Consider the following 23827-nt stretch of genomic DNA (forward strand, 5'->3'; position numbering starts at 1 on the left):
ATTATCACAGTTAATGTGATCTCTGTGAAAAAGTGAATATATTTAAGTGTCTCTTAATTCTCTAAAAATGCCAAAAGTTAGAAAAAGTAGAAAAGCATTAATGCTAAGTTGGATGACGACTCCAATTTTGTTATTAATGACAACGACAATAATGATAACGATGAGCAGAAGCATTTATTGCAAAATTTTCAATAAGAATGTGAAGTCAGAAAGGAAATCGCATTTAGACCAACACATAAATACCGGCACTAACACCATTAATTTTGGAAAAAATGCTCGTAATTTATTATCACGCGAATTATAATATACCAGAATAATTGTGAAAAGTGTTTTATATATGTGTACACAGCGAATATTTTGTAACATTCTAATATATTATTTATTATACCACGTTTTGTTCAAATTATTTGTGCATATTTTGGATATTTTTCATGCATATTTTGCATATGCATGTTACATATTTATCGTGCATAAACTTCCGCAGTCTACTAATCATTTTATCCTACCTCCGATTCACGTGTAAAACTAAACAGCTTTTCTTTTCGTAGTGTTCAAACTTAATGCTGATCGAAAGCATACCAGGAGAACCATTCAGCTTCCATGTTATTCCCTTCGACAATCCTCGACTGCAATACACCTTACAGGTAAACTACACGCAATCGTCCTCTTTGTTTATTTGCGCTACTATGTTTAACCGTTTCTAATATTTATTCGAATTAGGCGCGAAACTTAGAACAGAAGAGAGAATGGACTTTCCAGATAAAAAGGGTGATTCTCGAAAACTACAACGCCGTCATACCTTCCCACGCTAGACAGTTGGTCTTGCAATTAGGCCAGACGCAACCCGAGGGTAAATTATTCAAACTACAGTCATGTTATTTAATAAACATTCGTTATGTAGCAGTCGTGAAACATTTGCAGATGACGCACTGGCAGACAGAGGATCGGGGAAGAGGCAGTACGCTGCACCTCCGGAGTATTTAGAGAAGCGTAAACAAGAGAAGGAAAGACGAAGGTCGGAAACTGGACTTAGGCAGAAGTTGAAGAAAGGTGGCAGAAAGTCTGAGACTACAACTGAGGTAGAATATGAGACTCTATAAATGTTACGTTCCATTTGTTCGTTTTCTTCATTCGATTCGTGCTGTTTCAGGATTCTCCAGCATCGCCAAGAAAAAACCAGAACGAGGATTCGAGCATAAACGATTCCAGAGAACAGGGTCTTAGAGCTTCAGATGGACGGGGGTCGAAAGTCAAGGTACATCGATATAAATGACAGTGCAGTATCATCTACTACGTAATGGCCAACGAACCTGTTAAGCTTCTAACTGCACCTTACACGACCAATCTCTAAGTCATATTTCATGTTCGTTTTTTTTTTCATTCAGGATCGCTTCACCGGTTGGAGAAGGAAGTCAGAGCCAGGTTTCCAGTCATACGTCTGTCTTAATCACTCCGACGAGGAGCAAAAGGAGGACATAGGTGACACGGGATCAGCCACAGTCGAAACAGAGTGCGCTATAATCGAGAACGAAAAGCAGCGAACGAACAGCATACCGAACGTCAGGCAGCAGCAACGTTTTACCAAGCACCGATCCGCCGATACGTCCGACGAAAGTGACTCTGAGAACGCCAACTACAACACCGACACCTCCAAGAACAACAGGATGGCGCGTCTTCGCGCTGCCCAACACGACAAACGCGTGAGAGCGAACAACACCTTGAACTCGTTGTCCTCTTCGCGGGACCATCAGCCGAAGCTGCAGCCATTTTACGATAACCTCACGAAACACGAGAACAACAAATCAGCTGAAAGTAGCTCAAAGAACAAAATTAACCACATTCAGGAAAAGAAAGCCTTGTTCGAAGGCGTGAAAAGGCCGAGTATCTTCACGGAAAGCAAGATCATCAAGACCGCCCTGAGGATAAGAGAGAATTCGACCTCCAGAAGCGAGGAAGTAGCTCAGACGCCAGTCTCAAAGGAAACCGAGGTCCCAAACGCAGAGAACGATAAGAGGACAGATCTAGAGCAATCCGATTCAGGACAGAGAACGAATGACCAGGAGGTCACGGAACCTAGCAAAGGCTTCGGTAACTATGATAATTTGCAACACGTTTGGGTGGGCCTGCAAGAAAAGGAAGACTTGGGGAACGACAGTCCGACTCTTCCAGTGGTGTGGCTGACGAAACGCTGCGAGGGACTGCCCACGTCCCCCCAAAAGTGTGGCTCCCTTCCGCGCAGTTTTCAGATCAATCCTAACTGTACTCAAAACGTGACCAAATCACGATTCTTGCAGAGGGACGGAAAACCGATGAGCGAAAGGCCTTTCACGATAGCCTCAGACAAGCCAGCGGAGATAAATCTGGAGGACATGGAGCGATACGCGTCGTCGTGCCAGCCGCAAGGAAGAATTGCCATGTTCCCGACTACCGTCTCGGGGTCCTCGACTTTCTTCTGTTCCTTGGATGACACGCTGACGGACGCCTACTCTGAGCTCCACGTGTCCTCCACGACCGCGAACATACACCCTGATCACAAGATTTACAGGGCGAACGCGACTGGTAGCGCCACCTTATTCAAGAACGTCCTCTCGAGGGCTGGCAACCGTCTGCAGGGTCTGAGGAACACAATGAGCACGGAGACTCTGGAGTGCAGCGAGGAGATAGAACGTACCAAATATTTTCGTTCCCTGAGCACAGGTAAGTTAAAGAAGAAGGGCAAATTGAAGCACTCCAGGGAGTCCTCGTCGGACGTTGAAGAGCTGATTGGCTGCACCGCCAGGGTCTCAGACCCGAGAGTCCCTTCGCTTTACTACAAGCAAGGGAGCTCGGGTTTGGGTGCTCGTATCGCTCAGTCGGACTACGCTGACCCTACTATACTGTTCTCCGAGTCGAAACGAGCAGGTCAGCCGGCGAGCAACGTCGCTAAAGCGACACAAGAGAAGGAGGACGAGGAAAGCCTGGAGAACAGAGAGAGCGAAACGGATAGCTTCTACGAGAAGTCGTTCGAGACGATCGAGAACTACGTGGACGCAGACGTTGATGATATGTTTAGGGACAGTGCAATATTCAGCGACATAGAGGACGTTCTAGTGATCAGGCCATTTTCGAATCAGAGCGCCGAGGAGGCCCTTGTGTCGAGGCCACTTTCGAATCACGACACGGAGGAGTCTTTCAAGAGCAAAGTTGCTCCACCGGTTCCCGCGAAGAAAAGAGCAGAGTCGATGGGTTTGGTGAATTCTGTGACGACGAAATACAGGCCTAGCGTTGCTCAGAAGCCTGACTACTTAAAGGCTAAGTCTGTGTTTTTGAAGGGACAGCAGGAGTTGGACTGTAAGGTTTCGAGAAAGTCACCTGTGGCTGAGTGGGAGGCGTATCGATACCCTAAGGTTAGTTTGCTGAGTAACGGGGTGGGGAAGGGCGGTGAGGATAGGGACGACGTGTCCGCGGGACAGAGCCAAGCTGGCTGGGTGATGAAGATCGTTGGACAGCTCCAGGGCCACGTTGAAACGTAATTTATACCAATGAAAGTGTACAAATTCTGTGAGATTGAACCAAGAATGTACGAATTTCACGTTTGTTGATGTTCTTGAGGGCTTTTCTTCCCAAAGGTATGGGTTCTGAAAGGATTTAAAGGGTCTAAATCAACGTCCGGATCAATAGTACTCGGTAGAGGTGTGCGATTTGGAGCCAATGATTGTCTTTCAGTGATCGGCAAAGTACAACGTTTGAGATTATATTTTATTAGTACAACGGAAGGCGGCAATAGTGATAGAAGATAACGGAAACAAAGAAGGATACGCAGAGAGTAACATTGATCTAGTTGAAATTCAAATACTGTAATTGAAAGCATAATATGTACATAACGAACTTCTCCATGTGGAAGCACGTAATACTATGCATTTAATATGTACCGTTCACTTTAATGATAGTCTTTAAACAAGATTAATATCGAACGTTTCGACAGAAAAGTATTAAACTCTTGTTATGTACACATTGCGTTTCCCTTTATACTATTTGTGCCTTACACGAACTATTTTCCAGGCAAACATGAAGTTCTGGTGTGAAGTACACGTAGGATGTACAACATTGAAACAAATACTGCCGTATAATTTGTCATATCATGTAAATTAGTGGTAAATAGAAAAAATGCTGTAAGTGATAATTTCATCTAACCGTATGCCGTATTTAATCCGTGTTATACATCGATTTTATGGCCATAATACAGGGTAATCGAATTTTTATTAATCGGAAGACGACTACGAAGGACTATTATAAAGTCATGTCGACAAAACATTATCGACGACCCTGTATTGTTCAAAAATTCTACGAAGAGAATATTTCTTTTTTTTGTAACTTTAACATCGTCGATGAAACCGTTGTAAATCAATATGCATATCGACTGAATATTGTAAGTGTCGATGAACATACAGTAACTCGTTAGGATTCAAATTCTTTTATTCCCGAATAAGAAACGAAGTTCATTCAAATAGGAGAGCAAATTTTTATTTTTTATTTATATTTGTTGAACCTAACGGGTTAGCTATTGTCTGACGCAAAAAGAACACTCATGGTATATTAAAACAGTATGTAGATAACAATGGATTAACGATACGAATGAGTGTGAGATTTACTTGCAATTACACTATGCAGAGAAGTTAGTATTTTTGCAATAAATCAATCTAGTTATTGTCAGTACTTCTCCTATGTTTGTAATTTTCAGAATTCCTGCTCTGTGAAAAAGTGATAAGAAGATTCCTTACACGATTTAGTGTTTCATATACAAAGAGCAATTTATAATCGTAATTCATAATTACATTTTGAAATTGTGATGGTTATTAGATTACAGTGGTACTTGTGTTACGTAGCGAAGACACCATCTTGGAAGAGGATTCGAGAGACAGTTGCAAATGTTACTTCAGGTAGGTTTATTACGAGAGTGTCTATTTACAGAGGTTTGGCTAGTCGTGCTTACAGATAACACGTAAATGATACATAATGTTCATAAATTAGCTTCGCAATACTGTATTTATATAAAAAGAAAAAAATAATTGACTAAAAAGGGGGGAGAGGACGAGAAGCTCGGTGAACTGAAGAACGATCATCCGTTATACACATTATATACAGCCGTTAGCAACTATGATACACTTAACCGCATTATTATTTTGGATTAGAGTCTATCTTCTATACAGAAGGATCTTCGTTAGTTTCGGTTACGGAATATAAATATAAAGAATAAATTAAGATTCGTCTCGTTTACAGAGTCCCTACGCTCTCTGGGGTGTTGTACGCTGGGGTGATCCTCCTTACGTTTGGTTCGAGTAACGAGGAAGCGTCGCAGAACGCAGAAGAAAAGACCCTTTCGATACGAAGACGCTGGTCCATTGTTTAACAAAAGGCCAATTAACGTTATATTTTTCAGCGAAATAACAACTTCGTACGAGTTGTCTTCCGTTGCACGCAGAGACTAAATATCTTGTTTGTTATAGATCAATCTCTCCGCAAGCTTTGCTAAAAGCCTTTTCAGTCATCAATTTTAACTACAACGCTAGCGCACATCTAATCTTTTCTATATAGATTGTGACAAATCAGACAAATTTGTCGCATCGAAAGGGTAAAATCAGTGCTTTCCAACCAAGAATAAAGATATAAGAGCAACTGGAATGTCAATAATTCTGAATATCTAAATCTTGCAGGACATCCTGGAGTTATTTAACGCAACGTGGTTTCCTTGAAATTAAACAAACTTAGGGTATAAACTGTAAATTTGATATTTGTTGGTCTTTAGAACAATCTTTTAGAATATAAAATTCACAGTCTGACCCATACGAAGCAACTTAAAGGATAGAAAAGTTGGAAAATACTGATACCAAGAGATTAACTGAAACGCGTTAATTAATTTTTCTATACAGGAGTACCTTAAACCTAGAATTTATTTATGCGACAACGACGCGCTCTTATATGATTCCATCTTGTAAGAATAATTTCATTAATCGTCGCTTCTATTCGCAGCTAAAGCTTTGGTTAATAACGTGCTATTGACATATTGACAATTTTTTATAGTTCTCCCTTGAAACGGCACAAAACTAACGAAATCTCGGTATCGTTATCTCGCGCTAATTTATACTTCTTTGAACTTATACTTCTTCGTTAAAGAATTTTATTAAATATATTTAGATTTATATATATATCTTTTTCCGTTGCGTATCTCTGTTTGTCTCGTTCTCTCTAAGTCAACTCGTCATTCTTACAATACGTACTTGCCTCTTAAAATATTTTTTTCTGTTATACATTTGCACTTCCATGGAAAACATAATACATAGCTGATATAAACATAGAATCGTTACTAATCAGAGTAGAAGATAAACAACTTCCATTCGCTAGGTATCTGTTGCTTGAATAAAATTCTAGCCATTTCTGATCTGGACCCTGAAAGCGATACCAAACTATACCAATGGTGATAAATATAGTAATAATAGAGTCATCAATCATTTCTGAAAACAAAGTTAAATCTCTTCCAAGAGAGAAAATTGAGTAGACAAAATATTGGTCTCTTAAGTAGTTTCCAAACGTCAACGGTAAAGCCTGTAAGATTTATTTTCGTTATTTATCGCTCTCAGGGTTAAATAAATATATGAAACACTATCGAAATGAAATAATACAGAATATAAAACTGAGAGTGTCACAGAATACTATTTTTAAACTCATTGTGGACAGAAACTTGCTCGTTATTGCGTTTCCCTGAAACTCACGTTTCAAGTGTACGCATTCCGCATAGGTAGAACACAATAACAAACACCCGTGACTGTAACAAGTTCAGAAATACGAGCCTGTAACTCCAAGATAGTTTTCTACCCTCCGTTTGTATGTAGAGGCAAAGACACTGATCTGGTCAATATGGACAGGTACATGTTATCGCTGTACTAGTTGTCCTACCGCTAGAGAAATCTACGCTGTGTGTGAAATCGGCTAAAAACATATCAACCCTCCGATGACTCTATAAAATGACCTTTTACAAAGTCATCGAATTGACTTTCACGCGTGACACTCGATTCACACACAGTATATTAATATGCACATTGAGATCTGATAAAAACTAAATATTTCAGCTATGCACTATATCCAACAAAACTCTATTGAGGGTTGTATTTAGAATTTTATGGTCATAAGTAGAACACGGATATGTAAAATTTGCATGTAACATGTTTCTGTGTTTCTGCGTTTTCCTCCTTATATCAGAGACGGGCAAAACAAAAGATACATCACTTTCTATCTACTATTTATCGAATAGAAATTATAATTTAAATCACAGAGTGAAGAAATTATTGTTCAGGTTGAATGAATCAGAACTAATCTCTATGACTTCTTATTCGTCGTCTATTGAATACAATTTTGCCCGTCTCTGTTCTAAACTTTATGTTTCCTAATAGTTGGTCTCCCAAAGATTATGTATATTTACACATTCTTCTCCCTTTTCCTAAGACTCTCGAGTCGCTTTCTTGCTGTCGGTGTAAATGTCTTTTCCTTTCGCGTTTAGCCAATACTCGACGCTATAAATGAAATTATTGTCTTTGCAATAATACAAAAATTTGCCAGGTAACATTACAGTGTAACTATTTACGCCGTTATTGGAGTAGGTTATCGACACTGGTACACGGATGCTTTACAGAATACCATTATAACCGATCAAACGTTTGATACATTTAAACAAATCAGAAGGATATATGTGTATCAAAGATAAAAAGAAAATTAGTAATATATCCGGAAAGTACGTAACTTCTCTAAAGTACAAGAATATTGAACATGTTAACTAGCATGTTTTCGAGTAGCGTTTTAGAACTAGAAAACAAGTGAAAGAATTGTTACTCGTGTCTAAATTGTGCGTAGAGTCGACTGACTTGTAAAATAACATTTATATCCAGGTGCAATTTATTGCAAGATATTCCCTGGCTATATTACCAATACGACTATATCTTTCCATATACACATACATATATATTCACTTTGAATGCTTGAAAAGCATATTATCATAGACTTTCCGCATCTCTCATTGGTTCTAGTAATCTATATCACACCATTCCACACTTTCCTGAAAATCATTCTTAACGTTTACAAAGCGCAAGCTTCTCGATCAGAAATTTAGAGATATACCGATAATTCATTCCTAATAATTGTTGCTCGAACACAGGAAATCAAATACATTCTATGATTTGTGAGCATTTGATTGTTAAATTAAATATGCGCTAGAAACGGTTTGCTAAGGAAAAACAACCTAGTACATATACTGAACTGTGTATAACAAAAGTTAGGAACAAACACGACTAATTGCGAACATCAGCAATTCAAACTAAGTAATGAGAGAAATTCGATTGATAATTATTTCAAAACAAACAAAAATTGTTCATATGTATATATGCTTAGTTGCAAATACAGGGAAGACATTGCTTTATACACTTTTCCTTTACAAGGCCTACCAATCTGTATGAACAACGCTCTAGTAGACTTTTTCTTTAACCAAGTTGTACAATTTGATTAAACATTTCGTTCGGTAATTTGATTGCTTAATCACTGATTGTAATTGCATACTGAATTGTTGACACAAACGCATGGTAAACATACCGCAACATGGACCTGCTTAATCGTATTCCCTGAAACATCTCTCTTGTCTTCAATGCCACGTTAAATGTATAAGTATATTCGATATACATACATATATATTTGAATATAGTTGCAACCATAAAGTTTGATATAAATAATTAGGCATATTTAAAATTTGAACTTATTTAAATCTCAATTAAATTATAATTGAGCTACTTTGAAACCATTGCAATGAATGAATAAATTGTGTTATATAAAATTTATAACATCAGGAATGAAATATTCGAACAGAGTGTGTAAAACGTGTCTAAAAAACGATGTAAAAGACAAGAGTGACATTTAAAATGGTAAAGTGAACTATCTTGGACATATCTTGAACACACAATCGTTTCAATTGTTTCCATTTTATACAAAAATTGTCAGCACGGAATATTATTTCGTTAAACGCAATTTTGCTGCATTTTGTAATAACAAATCTCGCGTTACGTATTAAATTATGCCACAGCATAAGTGGTGTAAGAACGTGCCATAAAAATGAATATACCTGGAAATAAATTTATAACCATCGTCTTCGATGGAAACAAGTGTAAGTAATATTTTTTTTTTTTAATTTTAATTCAAAGATATAATATAAAATATATGTTTGAATATTTGAAATATTTTGGAATGTAGGAAAATCGTAACAATAAAAATGAAATCGAAAATGTTAAACATTTATGTTACACCACTTATGTCTCGAGGTTGGATACAATAATAAATGTAACATAATTATTTACCACAATAAGCAGTTAGATATGATACTATTATAGTAAACCTTTAATAGCATAATACTTTCTTTTGTAACCTACTTCCTATATACAGAGCAAATCTTCATATAAAATACCAAAATATCTCAACATTTCCAAGATAATTTTACTCTGTCGATCCTTCCTAGTTCAATTTACATTTCGTTCTTGTTGTTGCAAATCGATTACTTTAGTGTGCAAGATGCCAACAATCGATAATGGATGGAAAAGTGCTAGATACAATACTCGTTTAAACCTACTAATTCGCATCTAAAGGACACCAATAAGTTCGAATGCAATTCGTTAAATATTATTTGTAAAAAAAAAATAATTGGCTATAATAATGATTAGCTGTATAACGCGACAAATTGTTAATAGATTTTATCGAAAATTTCTTAATAATTATTCATAAATTGCCTAATATTTAATTCTCAAAAGGCCTGATCACAAGTACGAAACAAATCTACACTTATTAGTATTTTTGGCCGAATTACATGGAATTTAAATGATCTTATTATTCGACGCTAATAGTAAAATTACCATTATTCTAACAAAATTTAAGCTATACAGAAAAGCACTTGTTTCTTTAATTTTATTTAATTAACTACTTAAAATTTCAAAATCGAACATCTTCCTTTCGATATAAGTTAAATCGTGATTCTAGATTAATCCAATTAGTTGAATATTACGTAAAACTATTATTCTAAACGTTATTAACATCCCATTGTTTTTTATTTTAATTTTAGTTGTCTTTAAATTGTTCATCGGTGAATATATAATACAAAAATTCATAAATCTCTAGAAACCTAAATTTCGAAACTGTTCTTTAAATTTAATATAACATCGACTAACGTAATTACAGACTAAAATAAATATTTAAGCGCGGACGTGTCTTTTATTTTATGCTACTTGCTGCATGCAAAATGTACATACTTTTCTACTCGTATTGTTAAAGTTTTATTGAAACTGGTCACTTTGACATTTATTTTAAGCTACGATACCGTAACAGAAACACATTAAAAATGAGTATTATTAAATTACATAAAGGATATAAACAATTTCTATATAAATAAAAAATCTATATACAGAAGCGCGTTCTCTTAAAATATGGATAAATAATTAGAAACAAAAGAATGATTATTTTCGTGTGATATTTATAGTAGTTTTATATCGATGAAGTTCAATATTACCTTTAATTAAAAACGTTGCTTAGACGTTAAACAGAAACATTTACTATATTACATACTGCACGTAATACAGAACATAGCAGAATAATTGTTTCTATATTAATTACGTAAAGAAATTACGGAAATATATATCACATAAACTTCAATCGAATCATTGATAAATCACCAACTTTATCAATTACAAAATACCGCGTCACCCCATCTCGAGTAAAATTAAAAAATTCAACTATTTAAAACGAGTTAATTACGAAGCGAACCATAAAGTAGAAATAGTCGATGCAACTTGCACATCAATGTTCTTAAATTCTATTCATCCAGCACTCTTCCTCCTAAATACATCGTTTGTGTATAATTAAGAAAGTCTTTCGCAAACGAGAAATTGTATTTCTCCCAGTCTTAAGAACCAATCACACAAAATACACTTAATTTCATTAGTATTTCACAGAAGCAAGTTATTTCCATCGATATCACGGAAATGAACTCTTTTCCAAACGAATACTGTGCTCGTATAATACGAAAGAATATTAAGTTATTCTTAGTGTGTAATCATTGAAGGCAATTTTTTTTTTCAAAGAAAAACAAAGCCAAACGAACAAGAGAAATAATGTTTAGATTCTGATTGCTGTCAGGTCCGATCATCAATATAATTTGTTAATTAATTACATAACCTGCAACACTATTGTGTGAGATAGAATACACAGAATGACGCAATTGCGTCAAACAATTTCATATGTACTGGGTAAAACGATCTGGATCTGTTCGAATGAATTAACTGCTAAGCCTTTCCGTATATACCTCTTAAAATAAATAATTTATGATTGCCATCATAAACTACTTTGCAATTTATATTGTATCTTCATAGTACAATCGTCCAAAATTAGAGACACTGATGAACGCAATGTCTTATTAAAATAACTTTGATGCAACAGCCCAATGCCTACCAAAGCAAAACTTATACAAAAGAATGGAAATGTACGTTTGTCAAATTTAGTTTCTATTCGTCGCGAGAAAAATACATACGATAAGCGTTAGAATTTTTTATACTCGGTAACTAATTTGTATTTAAATCGTTGTCTTTGTTGTTGTTCAATGGTCAATTATATATTAATCTACTTAAACTACCTTTGGCCAATATCTTATAAGAGTCGTACAAAGTTTCTATGTGAAGCTTACGACGATACAATTAATTCATATCTAGAGTGTTGGGATTTCTCGTATCGTGATACAATCTAAAAATCATTCTAAAAATATAAGTATTCGTATATCTACACATAATTATCGTACAATACGCGTGGTTCTCGAGTATCGTAACTCGCCAATGTAATTAGATTAATTGAAAAGGGGAAAGAAGTTTTCAAATCAAAACTCACGTCTAGAATTTACTATATTGCTGTATCGTAACGAATGTCTCTTTGAAATATTTGATATACGCTAACTTAGGTTTCCGGGTAATTTTGCGATAGCGCTGTACGTTTCTGTTTCTTTCGTTGAGGAAATTCGATCGGTATAAGCTTTATTTTGTCAGGCATAAGGGCAAATTTACATATTACTTTAAATATATTCGCGATTCCTCTCAATATTCCATCCCACTGTGATCTCTTTCTTTCTCTCCTTTAATATCGATCACACTAATTCTAAATCTGTTTTCGTTAAAAAGTTCTCGGTAAATAACCAGTCTATGTAGCATTGACTATATGGAGAACAGTGACGAATGATGTGTATGCTGATGTACGTCGGTAATCAATTTCTTCATTCATGTGCACTTTAAACAGGATAATTAACAATTTTCTCTTACCAACGTCAACCACTGCCTCTCAGTACAGTCACGTTATACTTTACAATGCAGTCTGTCCAAATCACAATTCACTTGCGACGCGTTCCGTCTGCGCATTCACAGTTGGAAGATGAAACTTAGTAACTGGCCTCGTGTCCAGCAAGTATGTACAAGTCTGCCCCCTCGGATTCAGTTAGCGTGCCCGACTGAACCAAATGGCTCTCTAGCATTACAACTCTGCAAAAAGCACGAATTTCCACTTTATTTAACCTCAAAATGCGGAACTACGCTTAACCCTTTGCACTCGAGGCCTTTTTTTTTGGTATCTGCGAGCAACTCGAGATGTTTCTTAGCATTCTATTACCATGAATTCTAAGCTATCTAGATTTGAAAATAAGGTCACATTTACCTCACCGACAATCATTTTATCGACACTTCGAACTCCAAAGAAATTAAACTTAAAGAAACATTAGGTATTGTAGATTTGCTGCGTGAAACCTAATGGTGACTGAGAGTCACCTCTCGAGTGCAAAGGATTAATCTACTTAGAAAACAGTATACACGTACTTGTCTGATCCAAGTAATCTGTACGTTCTGCTCGGATCGCTGATTTCTTGTGTAACTTCGCCATTCTTAAAACTCCTACCTTGCATCCCATGCTTATGGAATGCCAATACGCTGTCCGGTAAGCAAACTAAAGGCAAAACAAATAAATGGTAAACAACCCATTGAATCGATTTCTGACGTAGTACTAACAAATGATCTACTTCGAATGAACTTACTGATCGATTCGATTTGAAAGTTAAAATGTAATTCCGACATGTGTTTCCTACTCGACCTAGGTTTTCCTTGCAGCGTCACCACTCTCACTACATCTGTGACAGACAAAATACAAATAAATTATAGATTCGAACGGTATTTACTTCTACGATGTACTTACTGTCGTAACATACTAATATTGAATTCTTGTCTAACTGCGTAACATTGATAGCGTTAAGGTTCTCCCTTCTTGGTATCACAGTGGCTAAAATAATATTTTCAGTTATTATAGTGAAATAATATTTTTCAGATATTATACGAAGACTACTAGTTACGATCTACCAAGGAAATAAACTGCTAGTTTCTCGTAAAAAAATCATAATATATGAAAATATATATAACGGTACCCGAACCATCCATGTCTTCCAATTCATCGCTGTGAAACCAACTTGCTCCCGAGTTCATATTAATTAAATCCAACTTCAATTTATTTTGCTGATATGGTTGTTTTACAGACACACACACCATTGGATATTCCATTTCGGGTGTGATGATAATTTCGAATACGTTCAACGGCGCCGGTAAGATGCATTCGAAGTGCTTTAGCAGCATGAACTTGTTGAGGGGGTCATACCATTGCATTAAAAATATTCCAGTTGGCATCGCACCGCAGAGGTATTTGTAACTGTATCGAATAACTTGTTATCAACATGTGTCTCACATAAAAGATGCGTTTACAGAGGGTTAGGAATTTCAATATTCGCTCACCCGTTGTAAGGATTTCTCCCAACGCAACATTTGGTGCAACCCTTCGTGTCTGGTACTTTAGTGGTCAGAGCAAACTTTCTAGGTACTAATCTCTCCGGTATTTTGTTCATGTGCAGTGAAAACCTGTGGCTCTGTTTACTTTGCATCGCTAATAAGTCGTGTCTATATAGTTGAGGTGTTTTCCCTGGAAATTGGCTCGCGTGTTTATATCTATTATACATCTTTGTATACTAATCAGTTAGTAATATTTTACCAGAAAGGGACATGAGGACATCCTTAATGACGTACATCCAAATGGTACGTCTCGGATACAATTGATCTATCGCAGTCTCGTGGAGTTCGTTTAGGTTCAAGTTGTAAATTCCTTCCTCGGCTGCGATCAATAAATGTTGATCTCGCGTGTCTGGATGAATCCAACTTGCGGTACAGTGTATTCTCAGTGGACAACCATTGAATACCTAAGCACAAATATCCAAACCGTTGTTGATCAAAAACGATTCCACAGATGTCGAATGTGCTGAGTTAATTTCGTTTGGAAACATTTCTCTGAGATAGCAAGCCTGAGAGAAAAGGCTAAATCTAACTAACTAAATTTACTAACTTTTGAGAAACACGCTCCCATGTGGACTTTGGGGGTGGGCGGTAGTCCGTTGCTGATAGGTCTGGGAGGTGTATGGCGTTTCCTGTCCCTTCTTCTTGGAGGAACAGGTGGAGTATCGGACAATAAGTCTGGACTCATACTTTCTCCGTCTCCGTCGCCTGACACCTCATTTTGACCTAAAAAGATGTTTGTTTACTAACGAAAGACTGAACGGTGATAAAATCGTTTATACGCAATCAACACAAGGAATCCTTAACGCGTCGATTCGTAGCATTTTCACATTTCTGGATTAGCGATACCTGTTTAAGTCTGTGAATACTAAATTTACATGAGACGAGAGTGCAAGAGTGTTGCTTATAGAAGTGATATTTTATTGTATGCTTTGTGTTAGCGCTATCGAGTTGCAAATTTGTTCTGAAAGGTAGTGACGATTGGGTAGTTGCACACTTGGGTAAAATTAAGGAACAAATCATGCTTCCTTTTGGGTCTATAGAAACAATCGTCGTGAATTTCTCAAATAATATAGTATGACACGAGTTGAACTGCAAGATTAGCGTGCTCCTACCATTGGATTGTAGGGATTCATCTCTAGGACCACTGTCTGAGAGAGATCGTTGGCGTTGTCCATTGACAGCGGTTAAGGACTGGGTACTGCTCACCAGACCATACAACTCGTCCACAGAGCTGTGGCGCCTGGGACTTGCTTGAGATCCTATGCACCGAATCTACTTTTTATACTACAACCACGATACATTCAAACATTTCAGAACCTCCACATCATTTACTTTGTTCGATTGGACGCTATTATAATATTCTTGTACATTTCGATAGATTACACAAGGTATTATACAAGGTATTTTTAATCTCGTAATTTGATATGGAAGTTTTAAAGAAAATGTGTTATGTGAACGTATTCTAGAGTGATAAATATGTAAGTGTTGCCATAAAAATAGATGACTTCTTACCTGACATGTTATAATAAGGGCAGTGCACTTCGCAGTCGTTCGACGATTCTCCAAGAGGAAGCGTAGCTCTGTAAGAAAAATGTATAAGCTTTAGTATATAATATACAACCGGGTGAGAAGTTATTAGAAGAATTTGTTGCCAAAACGTATGTGCTACTAGGATTAGTAAATTATTGGTAATACATCGATAATAAAATGAAGAGTACGTATGAGTGGCAATGGTTAGCTGGGAGATAAAGCTTGAGTGTATTATTCCACGTGAAACCTTCGATTTCATTGCATTGATTATTAGAAAAACAAAACGTGATGTGGTACATTAGAAGAAACCAAACACTGATCTAAATGAATGTGCGTAAACTCGTTATAATTGTATTGTTAAAAGAAACATATGTTACAATTGGGATGTCACTATAACGTGGATTCGTGAAATTTAGAGTAGTATTTATTAAGCATTTGATGGAATATAAAACGTATGGTGTCTTGTATTGCATTGGAAAAATGACACTTTTTAAGCGGGGAAAATTAACAAGTAAAATATACTATATTATTCAAATGTACAGGATATTTACTAATAAGCACATTTGATGGGAAAATTTCAAACTTCGAAGTAAAACTAAGTTGAAAAATAATTCTCTACATATGTATAAATAAAATTACCCTTCCTGGGTCAAAAGATATTTACATGCAAGTGAAACTACGTATGTAACGTTGGAAATTGACAAGAATTTAAAGAACGCAAAATATTGTTTGTGTTAATACGTTTTCACATATCGCTTATCTGGCTAGCAATATGTTACAGAAAGCTATTAGAGTTCCTCGGTGGATTGTTTGAAGCCAGACTCGGATATACATTATCGAAAAATTATAACAAAAGCCCAATGTTACTTTAAAACGAAAGTAACGAAAATAACTGAATTGTATCTACAACCAAAGGTAAAACAATCTACTATTACATTTTGGCATTTACTTACTGCAGGGAATATAGCTGGTCGCAATGCCCACCAACCATCGACATTGCATTCCCCCTGCACATATGAAACTATAATCATATCTATACAACAATTACACATCTTCTTTTTCTTATTACGTCTGACGAATGACGATTTCTTATTACGTCAGCTGATTTAATTTATACGTAAATTCCTGTACACTTTCGATGTACAAAATGATCCGTCGATATCTCATTAATGGACGAGCAATTACCCATTTTTCCAGTGAAAAATAAATGTTACAATTAATTTAATTGATACGTTACCACAAGATGGTAGTTACATTTATCAACAAGTATCGTTACTGTTATTATTTAACCAGTTATTATTATTATTATTTCACTTGCATTTATTATGCTCGATATCGCACCGCTAATCAAAACAGTAATTGTGATCGCAGTATAAATATATTCAAAATCGTAATCTCTGTAATAGGTACACGAATTCCCACCACCAATATGGTCAGCAGGGTTTAGAAACGATTTCTCTAACAGAAAACTCGCATGCAATGAACTACATTAAGAGCACCTATTAAACAGCATACTTTGAAAATATTAATTTTTACATAAACGCCGTTCACATATATGCTTCTAATATTAATATCTATTATAAACATTTTGGGGGCGTAAATAATAATTAAAAGGAAGGATTAAAGAAACACACGATGCGAAGTAATCGAATCGATGCAGTTGTTTTTACTACGATGCCAAAACAAGTTGTTAAAGGAAGTTTTGGGAGATCGTTCGACGAGTTAATGTAAAGCAACGGTAGAAACGAGAAAAGTAAGTAATTCAATGCACGGCGTTAGGAAATATAAGTGCGAGGTGCAAGGTGCAAGGGAAAAGGGTTACCTGCCAATACCTTAGCAACAACTCCTCATCAATGTACTGCAATAGACTCCTGTTGGGAGAAATTATTAAAATTACAAAACTGATCAGAGAAATTAAGGCTACAAAGAATTATAATAGAAATAAGTTGTGTAATTAAATACTGGATAAGTGTTAGATGTAATATAAGGGATTGAGTAACTATTTCAAGATTACGATTTAATAATACCCGTGTAGAATACGTGGACTTTCATTCCCTACGAATGTCATTCAGGTGTAAAACGTGTTCTATCAAATTCACTAAAATATATCCTGAGTTATGTGCCACATCCGGTACGCATAACGCTCCTAAATTAACAACCACTTTTACATTTCAGATGGGCAAATTTCTATTCGGATAATAGATTAGATCATATTATTTTCAACTAAGAGCTCTGATATTTACCGGATATGTAACATTTTAGCGAACGCTAAAAAACAAATTGATCGATTCAAAAAGATCTTTATACGAGGAATACATTGAGCATATCAAACGTAATAAATAATATACTTACGGAGCAGGTGCAGTAAACAGATCAAGACCTTTTTGAACTTTTATTTTAAGCATGCACATTCATAGTAAATAACACGAAGCATTATCATGCAAAACATTAAAATACTGTGAAAAATATATATAGTACACTTTAACACAACATGCTACAACTTTCGGTATATAAATAAATAAATAGAAAAAGAATGTCGATTAGATAATTATAGTCTTCTGTATAATTATTAATTTAATGCACACGCAGATAAAGTGACACAAATAATGCATGCACAGAGGAAGCAACAACAAAAAAAAAATGCAAGATTAGCCTAATTACATATTCACCTGCAAAACGTAATTTGAACAAATGGTGCTTTGTAGTGTTTAGACATATTCTACGGCAACGAGCGAAACACCATGCAATCGTATCTACTCGGGAAACTACACCACATATCGACTCAAAGAAAGTGTATTCTGAATCAGTTAGAAACCAGCTTATTCTGTCTCATGATCTCACAGACAGTAAATTTAAAAACCACGTAACATCTTCACACCAAACTACCTGCATCGTACGCATTACCTTAAGCTCATATGAAATATTTCTGTGCCTGTTTTGCTTCGACGTGACAGTCTATTATCTGTTGTAACGTTCGCGCCAACAGTACTGATACAAAAATAAACAATATCATGTCCAGGAAAAATAGAATTCAGAACAAAGTAAAAGAATTTCGATAGAATCTCGCAGAGTTCGCGAATTAAGGCAGTTTAATTCTTTTTACGAAAAAGAACCGCGCGTTCGGAGGGAGAAACGTATCTTCGTATTAATAACTGATGCAACGTATGCGAAGCGGAAGCAGACGTGCCGTATGCAACTTAACAATGCTTAGCGTAAAACTGCTTTTTCGCTATACACGTCTATCTTATGCAATCTTTTTACAGAGGTAAATTCTTTGTACAATTTTTAGCGAAATAGCAGTTACCATATTAGTGGAAGGACCTTGAAGCGTCAACCCTACCCACGTTATTAGATTATAGGACTACGTAAAGAAATGTATTCCTTCGTACTTACTTTTCTTGCACGTCTTCGAATGCAGTGCCGATGCCACAGTCTGGATGTACATCACAGTTATGAACAGCCTGAACATATACGCACGGATATGAACATTAAAATTTAAACGTTACGATATATTCTTTTTCTTTTGTCACTCGAGACACAACGTGTAATTAAATAGACGCGATTTTGTTAGTATTAAATTAAAACGTTTATTTCGTTACTTCAGAAATACTCGAGACTCTATCGGATTGAATAATGCACTATTATCTGTCAATTAGTGCAAGGAATATTTGATAATCGTGGGTTACCTTTACATTATTCATTATATCCATGATATCCCATGATGGACTGGTGTCCACGGATGGCGATATCGAATCTCTTTGTAACGTTCCGTCGAGATTAATTTGATCTGTAATGGATATGCAGTGTATATTTATGTACAAAAACATACACACACACACACACACACACGCATATATGTACAGGGTGAATGACGAATCGTGGTCAGTGGAGATTACGATTCGTGATTCACCCTGTATATACAGTATACCCACTATATACACCCTGTATATATAGTGGGTGCAGAAAGTATTCGTACACCGATCAATTTCCAAAAAAACTATTTAAAATTGTAATTTATTAACTTATTTTTTATAAACAATGACATTCTACATATTCTCGGAAATGTCTACAATAGATAGATTACAAAAAAAAATAGCTATTTATGTAAGTTGCGAAATTGACAAGAAAAAAACAATTAATCGATAGAAATGTTGAAGCAATAAGTATTCGGACAACTGTTTAAAAGTAGTTTACTGGAAATTTGATGTTTTCTAATTCGTACGGATCAATAAACTAACGTGTTTACGTGACAAACTCTGCTGTAAATGGTTCATCATAAGAATCGTACAAATACTTATTGCTTCTATACTTTCACCCACTTATCCCATTTTATTTTGTTAATTTCACAAATTATATTAACTAGTAAATGTTGTTTGGACTATATCTATTTTAGAGACTTCCGAGAATATGTAAAATATCATTGATTACAAAAAAAGAAGTTAAGGAACTACAATTTCACACAAAAGTTTTTTTGGAAATTGATCGGTGTACGAATACATTCTACACCCACTGTATGTACTTGACACCATCGCGCTAATGGACGAGATATCTCGCGACCTACAATATCCCTTACCATCGCTATCTAATTGTGGTATGGGGCTTTTTGGTCTAGGTCTTGCAGTATGTCGCGACGCAATCCTCTGTGGGACATTAGGTACAGCTCCATCTTCATCGGCTTCTAAATCAGTAAACATATGACTAGGATTCGATACCTTTTGCAACAATTCCAAAGCTAAACGTTTGCTCATTTCGCCTTGAAAAAATGCGTGCTGGAATAATAGTTTTTATTTAAATTTTCGTCTACATGGTAATCCACTAATATAACGATAATCAGACATAATATTAACCTGCAGTAACTTTTCGGCTGTAGGTCGTTTCTTAGGGTTTTTCGTCAGAGCGACTTTGACGAAATTGTGGAATGTCGGACTCCATTTGTCTCGATCTTTTAACGTTGGTGGTTTGAAACCAGATTTCGACATGAGAAAGAGCGCTCGCATAGGATGTAAATCGAACATAGGTGGTTGGAGTTCTGCTAATTCTATCGCGGTGATCCCACATGCCCAAATATCACAAAGCTGATTATATCCGCCTTTTCTTTCTACAGCTGCAACCTAAGGAGCAAAAAGAACGTAGTTTCCATGGGCGTTTTAGATCGCGACGCATCCGGAAGACTCGTAATACCTCGGGTGCCATCCAGTACGGGGTGCCGATGAAACTTTTCCTTTTATTGATAGTTGCAGTAATTTGCGCAGATACCCCAAAGTCAGCCAATTTGACATCGCCAGATTCGGTTAACAATATATTGGCACCTTTAATATCACGATGCATTTTGCCCATGCTATGCAAGTAAGCCAATCCCAGAAGTGTCTCTCGACACATGTACGCTATTTGTATTTCTGATAATGGTCCAGTTACTATAATATTATTAAAACTCTTATGTGTTATCATAAAGTTCTTAGCGCTGTAATGTATACTTTATGAACATGGTTCCATAAATGTCTTTGCAAAAAAAATAATGGATTACACGTAATATATCAAACTGGATGTAAAAGAGAGACATACTATGATATATATCTTGTAGAGAACCCCCTCCGCAATATTCCATACAAATCCATAATTTGTCTCTCCTCAAGTAGCTTCCGTAATACGCGATTATGTTAGGGTGTCTGCAATCTTTCATCATCAAAATTTCTTGCTGAATAATTGCAAAATCATCCCCTAAAACATTTCAACGCATTAACACTGGAATTACCAATTGGAAGAGTATGGCAGAGTTAGGTCCAAGCTTTATTTTCATTGTCCTATATATACAGAGTAAGCCGTAAGTTGCACAGAGGGTAAAGCAACAGATAGATTTCTTTCTAATTGTTTGTTACAAAATTTGAAGTAAATGGTGCCCTTTTGTCTTTCTACAAAATTTTATATTTTTAGTTCACCAACCGCTACACTTCTGAACATCAGAGATTCAATGTTGCATAGCGAGATCAACTTAACATGTTACTTCTCAACATTACATCTTTATCTGAAGTACAACTCTCTAGGGAGCTCATAGTGTCAAGTTTCAAGTTACCACCTGATACCACAGTGCCCAAATTGTGGTGGTAATCGCTTAAAATTAATAAATTGTAATAATAAACTAGGACATATTTTGTAGCTACAGGATCCGCAGGGAATGGACTAGGATTTCAAATATATAGAAACCAAAGCATTCTATTTAAAACGTGTATTTGTTAAACAGAGGGAAGATGTGTGAGAAAATGTGGAAGGAAACTTGGTTACAAAGAACAGAAGGAAATTAGAATTAAATTCGTTCGACGAGCGTCGAGAATAATACGCGTATATGGAAGATAGTCGAATGAAATCCTTGGGTGAACGGAAAAAAAGCTGAAACGTACCCTCCAAAAAAGGAGCAAGAAAAAGTTGATTTTTTGAAGAGCTTACCTGGTTCCAACTTGATAACCTTAATAGCGGAGAGGTCATTCATGGAAAGTCTTTTGGCCTGCGAATATAAATACAACACCGCCTGTAGACGACGCGTCTGATTACGAATGTAAGAACCACTAAGGCTACGAACCTTGTAAACATCTCCGTAAGTTCCACTACCTATCCTCTGAATGAGCTCGTACTCGTCCTGTGGATTTCTTCGGCTTATGTCACTGGACAACGCGTTCGCGTTCAAAGCCATCATAAAACGCAGATGCTACCCAGCTAACAGCTAACGAGCGTAATTAATTATCTACAAAAGAAGATTAACGTTAAAGTGTAAAAACACATTTGTTCGTTAGAATGTCACTTTCGTCGAAACGTCGCCATTGTTCACAACAGCTCTGAAGTTAGCCGCGACCGAGCAAGCGGTTCTGCGATACATCGATCCACTCGAATCGATTCGTTGCGCGCGAAAAAATTTAAAAAATTCTGAAAAAATAATCAAAGATATTAGTATACTTCGTTACTATTGCGTATGTACAGTGAGCCGCAACATTATTCGCTCGAAAATGTAAGAAAAACGAATGAAACAATGAACCAACAAAGAGAATTTTTTAATTCTTTTATTTGGAAAATTTTAGTTTACAATTAATCAGAAACAATTTTTCACAATTTATAACAATTCTTTGTACGTTTTTTCAATGATATTTTACATATTCTCGGAAGTCTCTAAGATAGATATAATCCAAACAACATTTACTAGTTAATATAATTTGTGGAATTAACAAAAAAAATGCGAAAAGTGGATAAAAGTATAGAAGCAATCCGATAAAAAAAACTTCAAAAAAGTAAAAAAATTACGCCAAGTACATGAAAAAGTGGAGGACTCAAGGAGTTATCATTGGAAAATAGAAGATCCCCATAAAAAACTACAAGAAAATAGAAAAAGATGTGAAATCGAAATAAGGAAGTCAAATGCTTGGCGTGGCCAGACAAGGCCAAGCTGTCGATGAATGAGAATTATTTTAAAACGCAAAATAATGAAAGTGTACTGATATTGTCAAAGTTTTAAACTAACAAATTATCTGAAAGCTTGCGAGAGTACTTTCTACACCCACTTTAAACACGTTCAGTTCCAGCGTCTACTACGCGCGGCGCTAGGATCTGTTTCGAATCCCCGTCGATAACGTCGGATATGACGGTTGATGACGATAAAGTAGTAAACGAGTAAAGAGTCCTATAAACCCCACATATCCCAGACAGAAAAAAGTATCTCGTTTACGGGATTGTACATGCTCTATTCCCTTCGAGCGGAATGAATTAATGCCTCTCGACTTTGCTGCACGGATCCGTGCACACGCAAACGTCCATGAGTCCTCGAGAACGGAAAATAGAAGTCGCATAAGTTTTCTCACAGAGAGACCATTTCCATCGTGAAACAGTTTCTCAGGAATATGAAATGACCTTGACTAGATATACTAATGACAGCTATTCGCTTATGGGAAATAATACTACGCAATTCGAACATTCCTTTTACGCGAAACGCGAGAGTACTGGAAAATATATTATTCTTGAATTCATTTATTCAAAGGAGTATTCCTACTTCGAATTTTTTGCTTTTAACATTTTCTTGATGTACAAAAGTTCAAAAATATTCTCTAAAAATTTCAAGCTAAGCAGGTAGAGCATTACCTTGGGGCAAGGATTAATTTGTCGGACTCCATTTTGCCTCAGGAATGACGTTTTCTAAATTTCTCTAAACATCGACTGTATCTACCACAATATTAGATAGGCAAACATTTACAAAGCCGAATTAACAGAACTTCAAATAGAAAAAAATGTTCAACCCGAATTTGTTTGGATTCCATCACACCAAGGAATTCGTGGGCAACGAAAGAGCAGATGAAGCTGCAAAAAAAGCAATCACGTTGGAAGAACCATATGTCCAA

At 36.1% G+C, this 23827-nt stretch overlaps 2 protein-coding genes across 13 annotated transcripts in view; one reads left to right on the forward strand and one right to left on the reverse strand.

The window, feature by feature from the left end:
- The window catches only part of LOC128879156 (pleckstrin homology domain-containing family G member 3), a 58157-nt gene extending 53462 nt beyond the window's left edge, over positions 1–4695 (forward strand). For 3 of the 4 annotated variants that reach the window (XM_054128044.1, XM_054128046.1, XM_054128045.1), the window contains exons 8-12: positions 549–644; positions 721–850; positions 922–1079; positions 1151–1255; positions 1386–4695. In XM_054128044.1, coding sequence (XP_053984019.1) covers positions 549–644; positions 721–850; positions 922–1079; positions 1151–1255; positions 1386–3512 — 2616 coding nt within the window. In that variant the 3' untranslated portion in view covers positions 3513–4695. The remainder of the gene's footprint in view (positions 1–548; positions 645–720; positions 851–921; positions 1080–1150; positions 1256–1385) is intronic. The other variant, XM_054128047.1, reaches the window with a different exon arrangement.
- Positions 4696–4908: 213 nt separating this feature from the next.
- LOC128879157 (mitogen-activated protein kinase kinase kinase kinase 5) lies at positions 4909–22304 on the reverse strand. Of its 9 annotated transcripts, XM_054128048.1 has the most exons (21): positions 22027–22304; positions 21894–21951; positions 21015–21170; positions 20634–20866; positions 20300–20563; positions 20026–20221; positions 19139–19239; positions 18846–18913; positions 18357–18440; positions 17285–17323; positions 16406–16459; positions 15435–15502; positions 15035–15181; positions 14470–14645; positions 14122–14326; positions 13869–14052; positions 13508–13785; positions 13282–13365; positions 13124–13216; positions 12909–13035; positions 4909–12578 (listed from the first exon to the last, which is right to left on the reverse strand). In XM_054128048.1, the coding sequence occupies exons 1-21, from the start codon at positions 22138–22140 to the stop codon at positions 12479–12481; spliced, it is 2829 nt and encodes a 942-aa protein (XP_053984023.1). In that variant the 5' UTR covers positions 22141–22304; the 3' UTR covers positions 4909–12478. The 9 variants fall into 9 exon arrangements, with proteins under 9 accessions (XP_053984023.1, XP_053984026.1, XP_053984024.1 ...); XM_054128051.1 differs by lacking the exon at positions 18357–18440; XM_054128049.1 differs by lacking the exon at positions 17285–17323.
- Positions 22305–23827: the final 1523 nt, after the last annotated feature.

Source organism: Hylaeus volcanicus, chromosome 7 (genome assembly GCF_026283585.1).
Source record: "Hylaeus volcanicus isolate JK05 chromosome 7, UHH_iyHylVolc1.0_haploid, whole genome shotgun sequence".
NCBI lineage: Eukaryota > Metazoa > Arthropoda > Insecta > Hymenoptera > Colletidae > Hylaeus > Hylaeus volcanicus.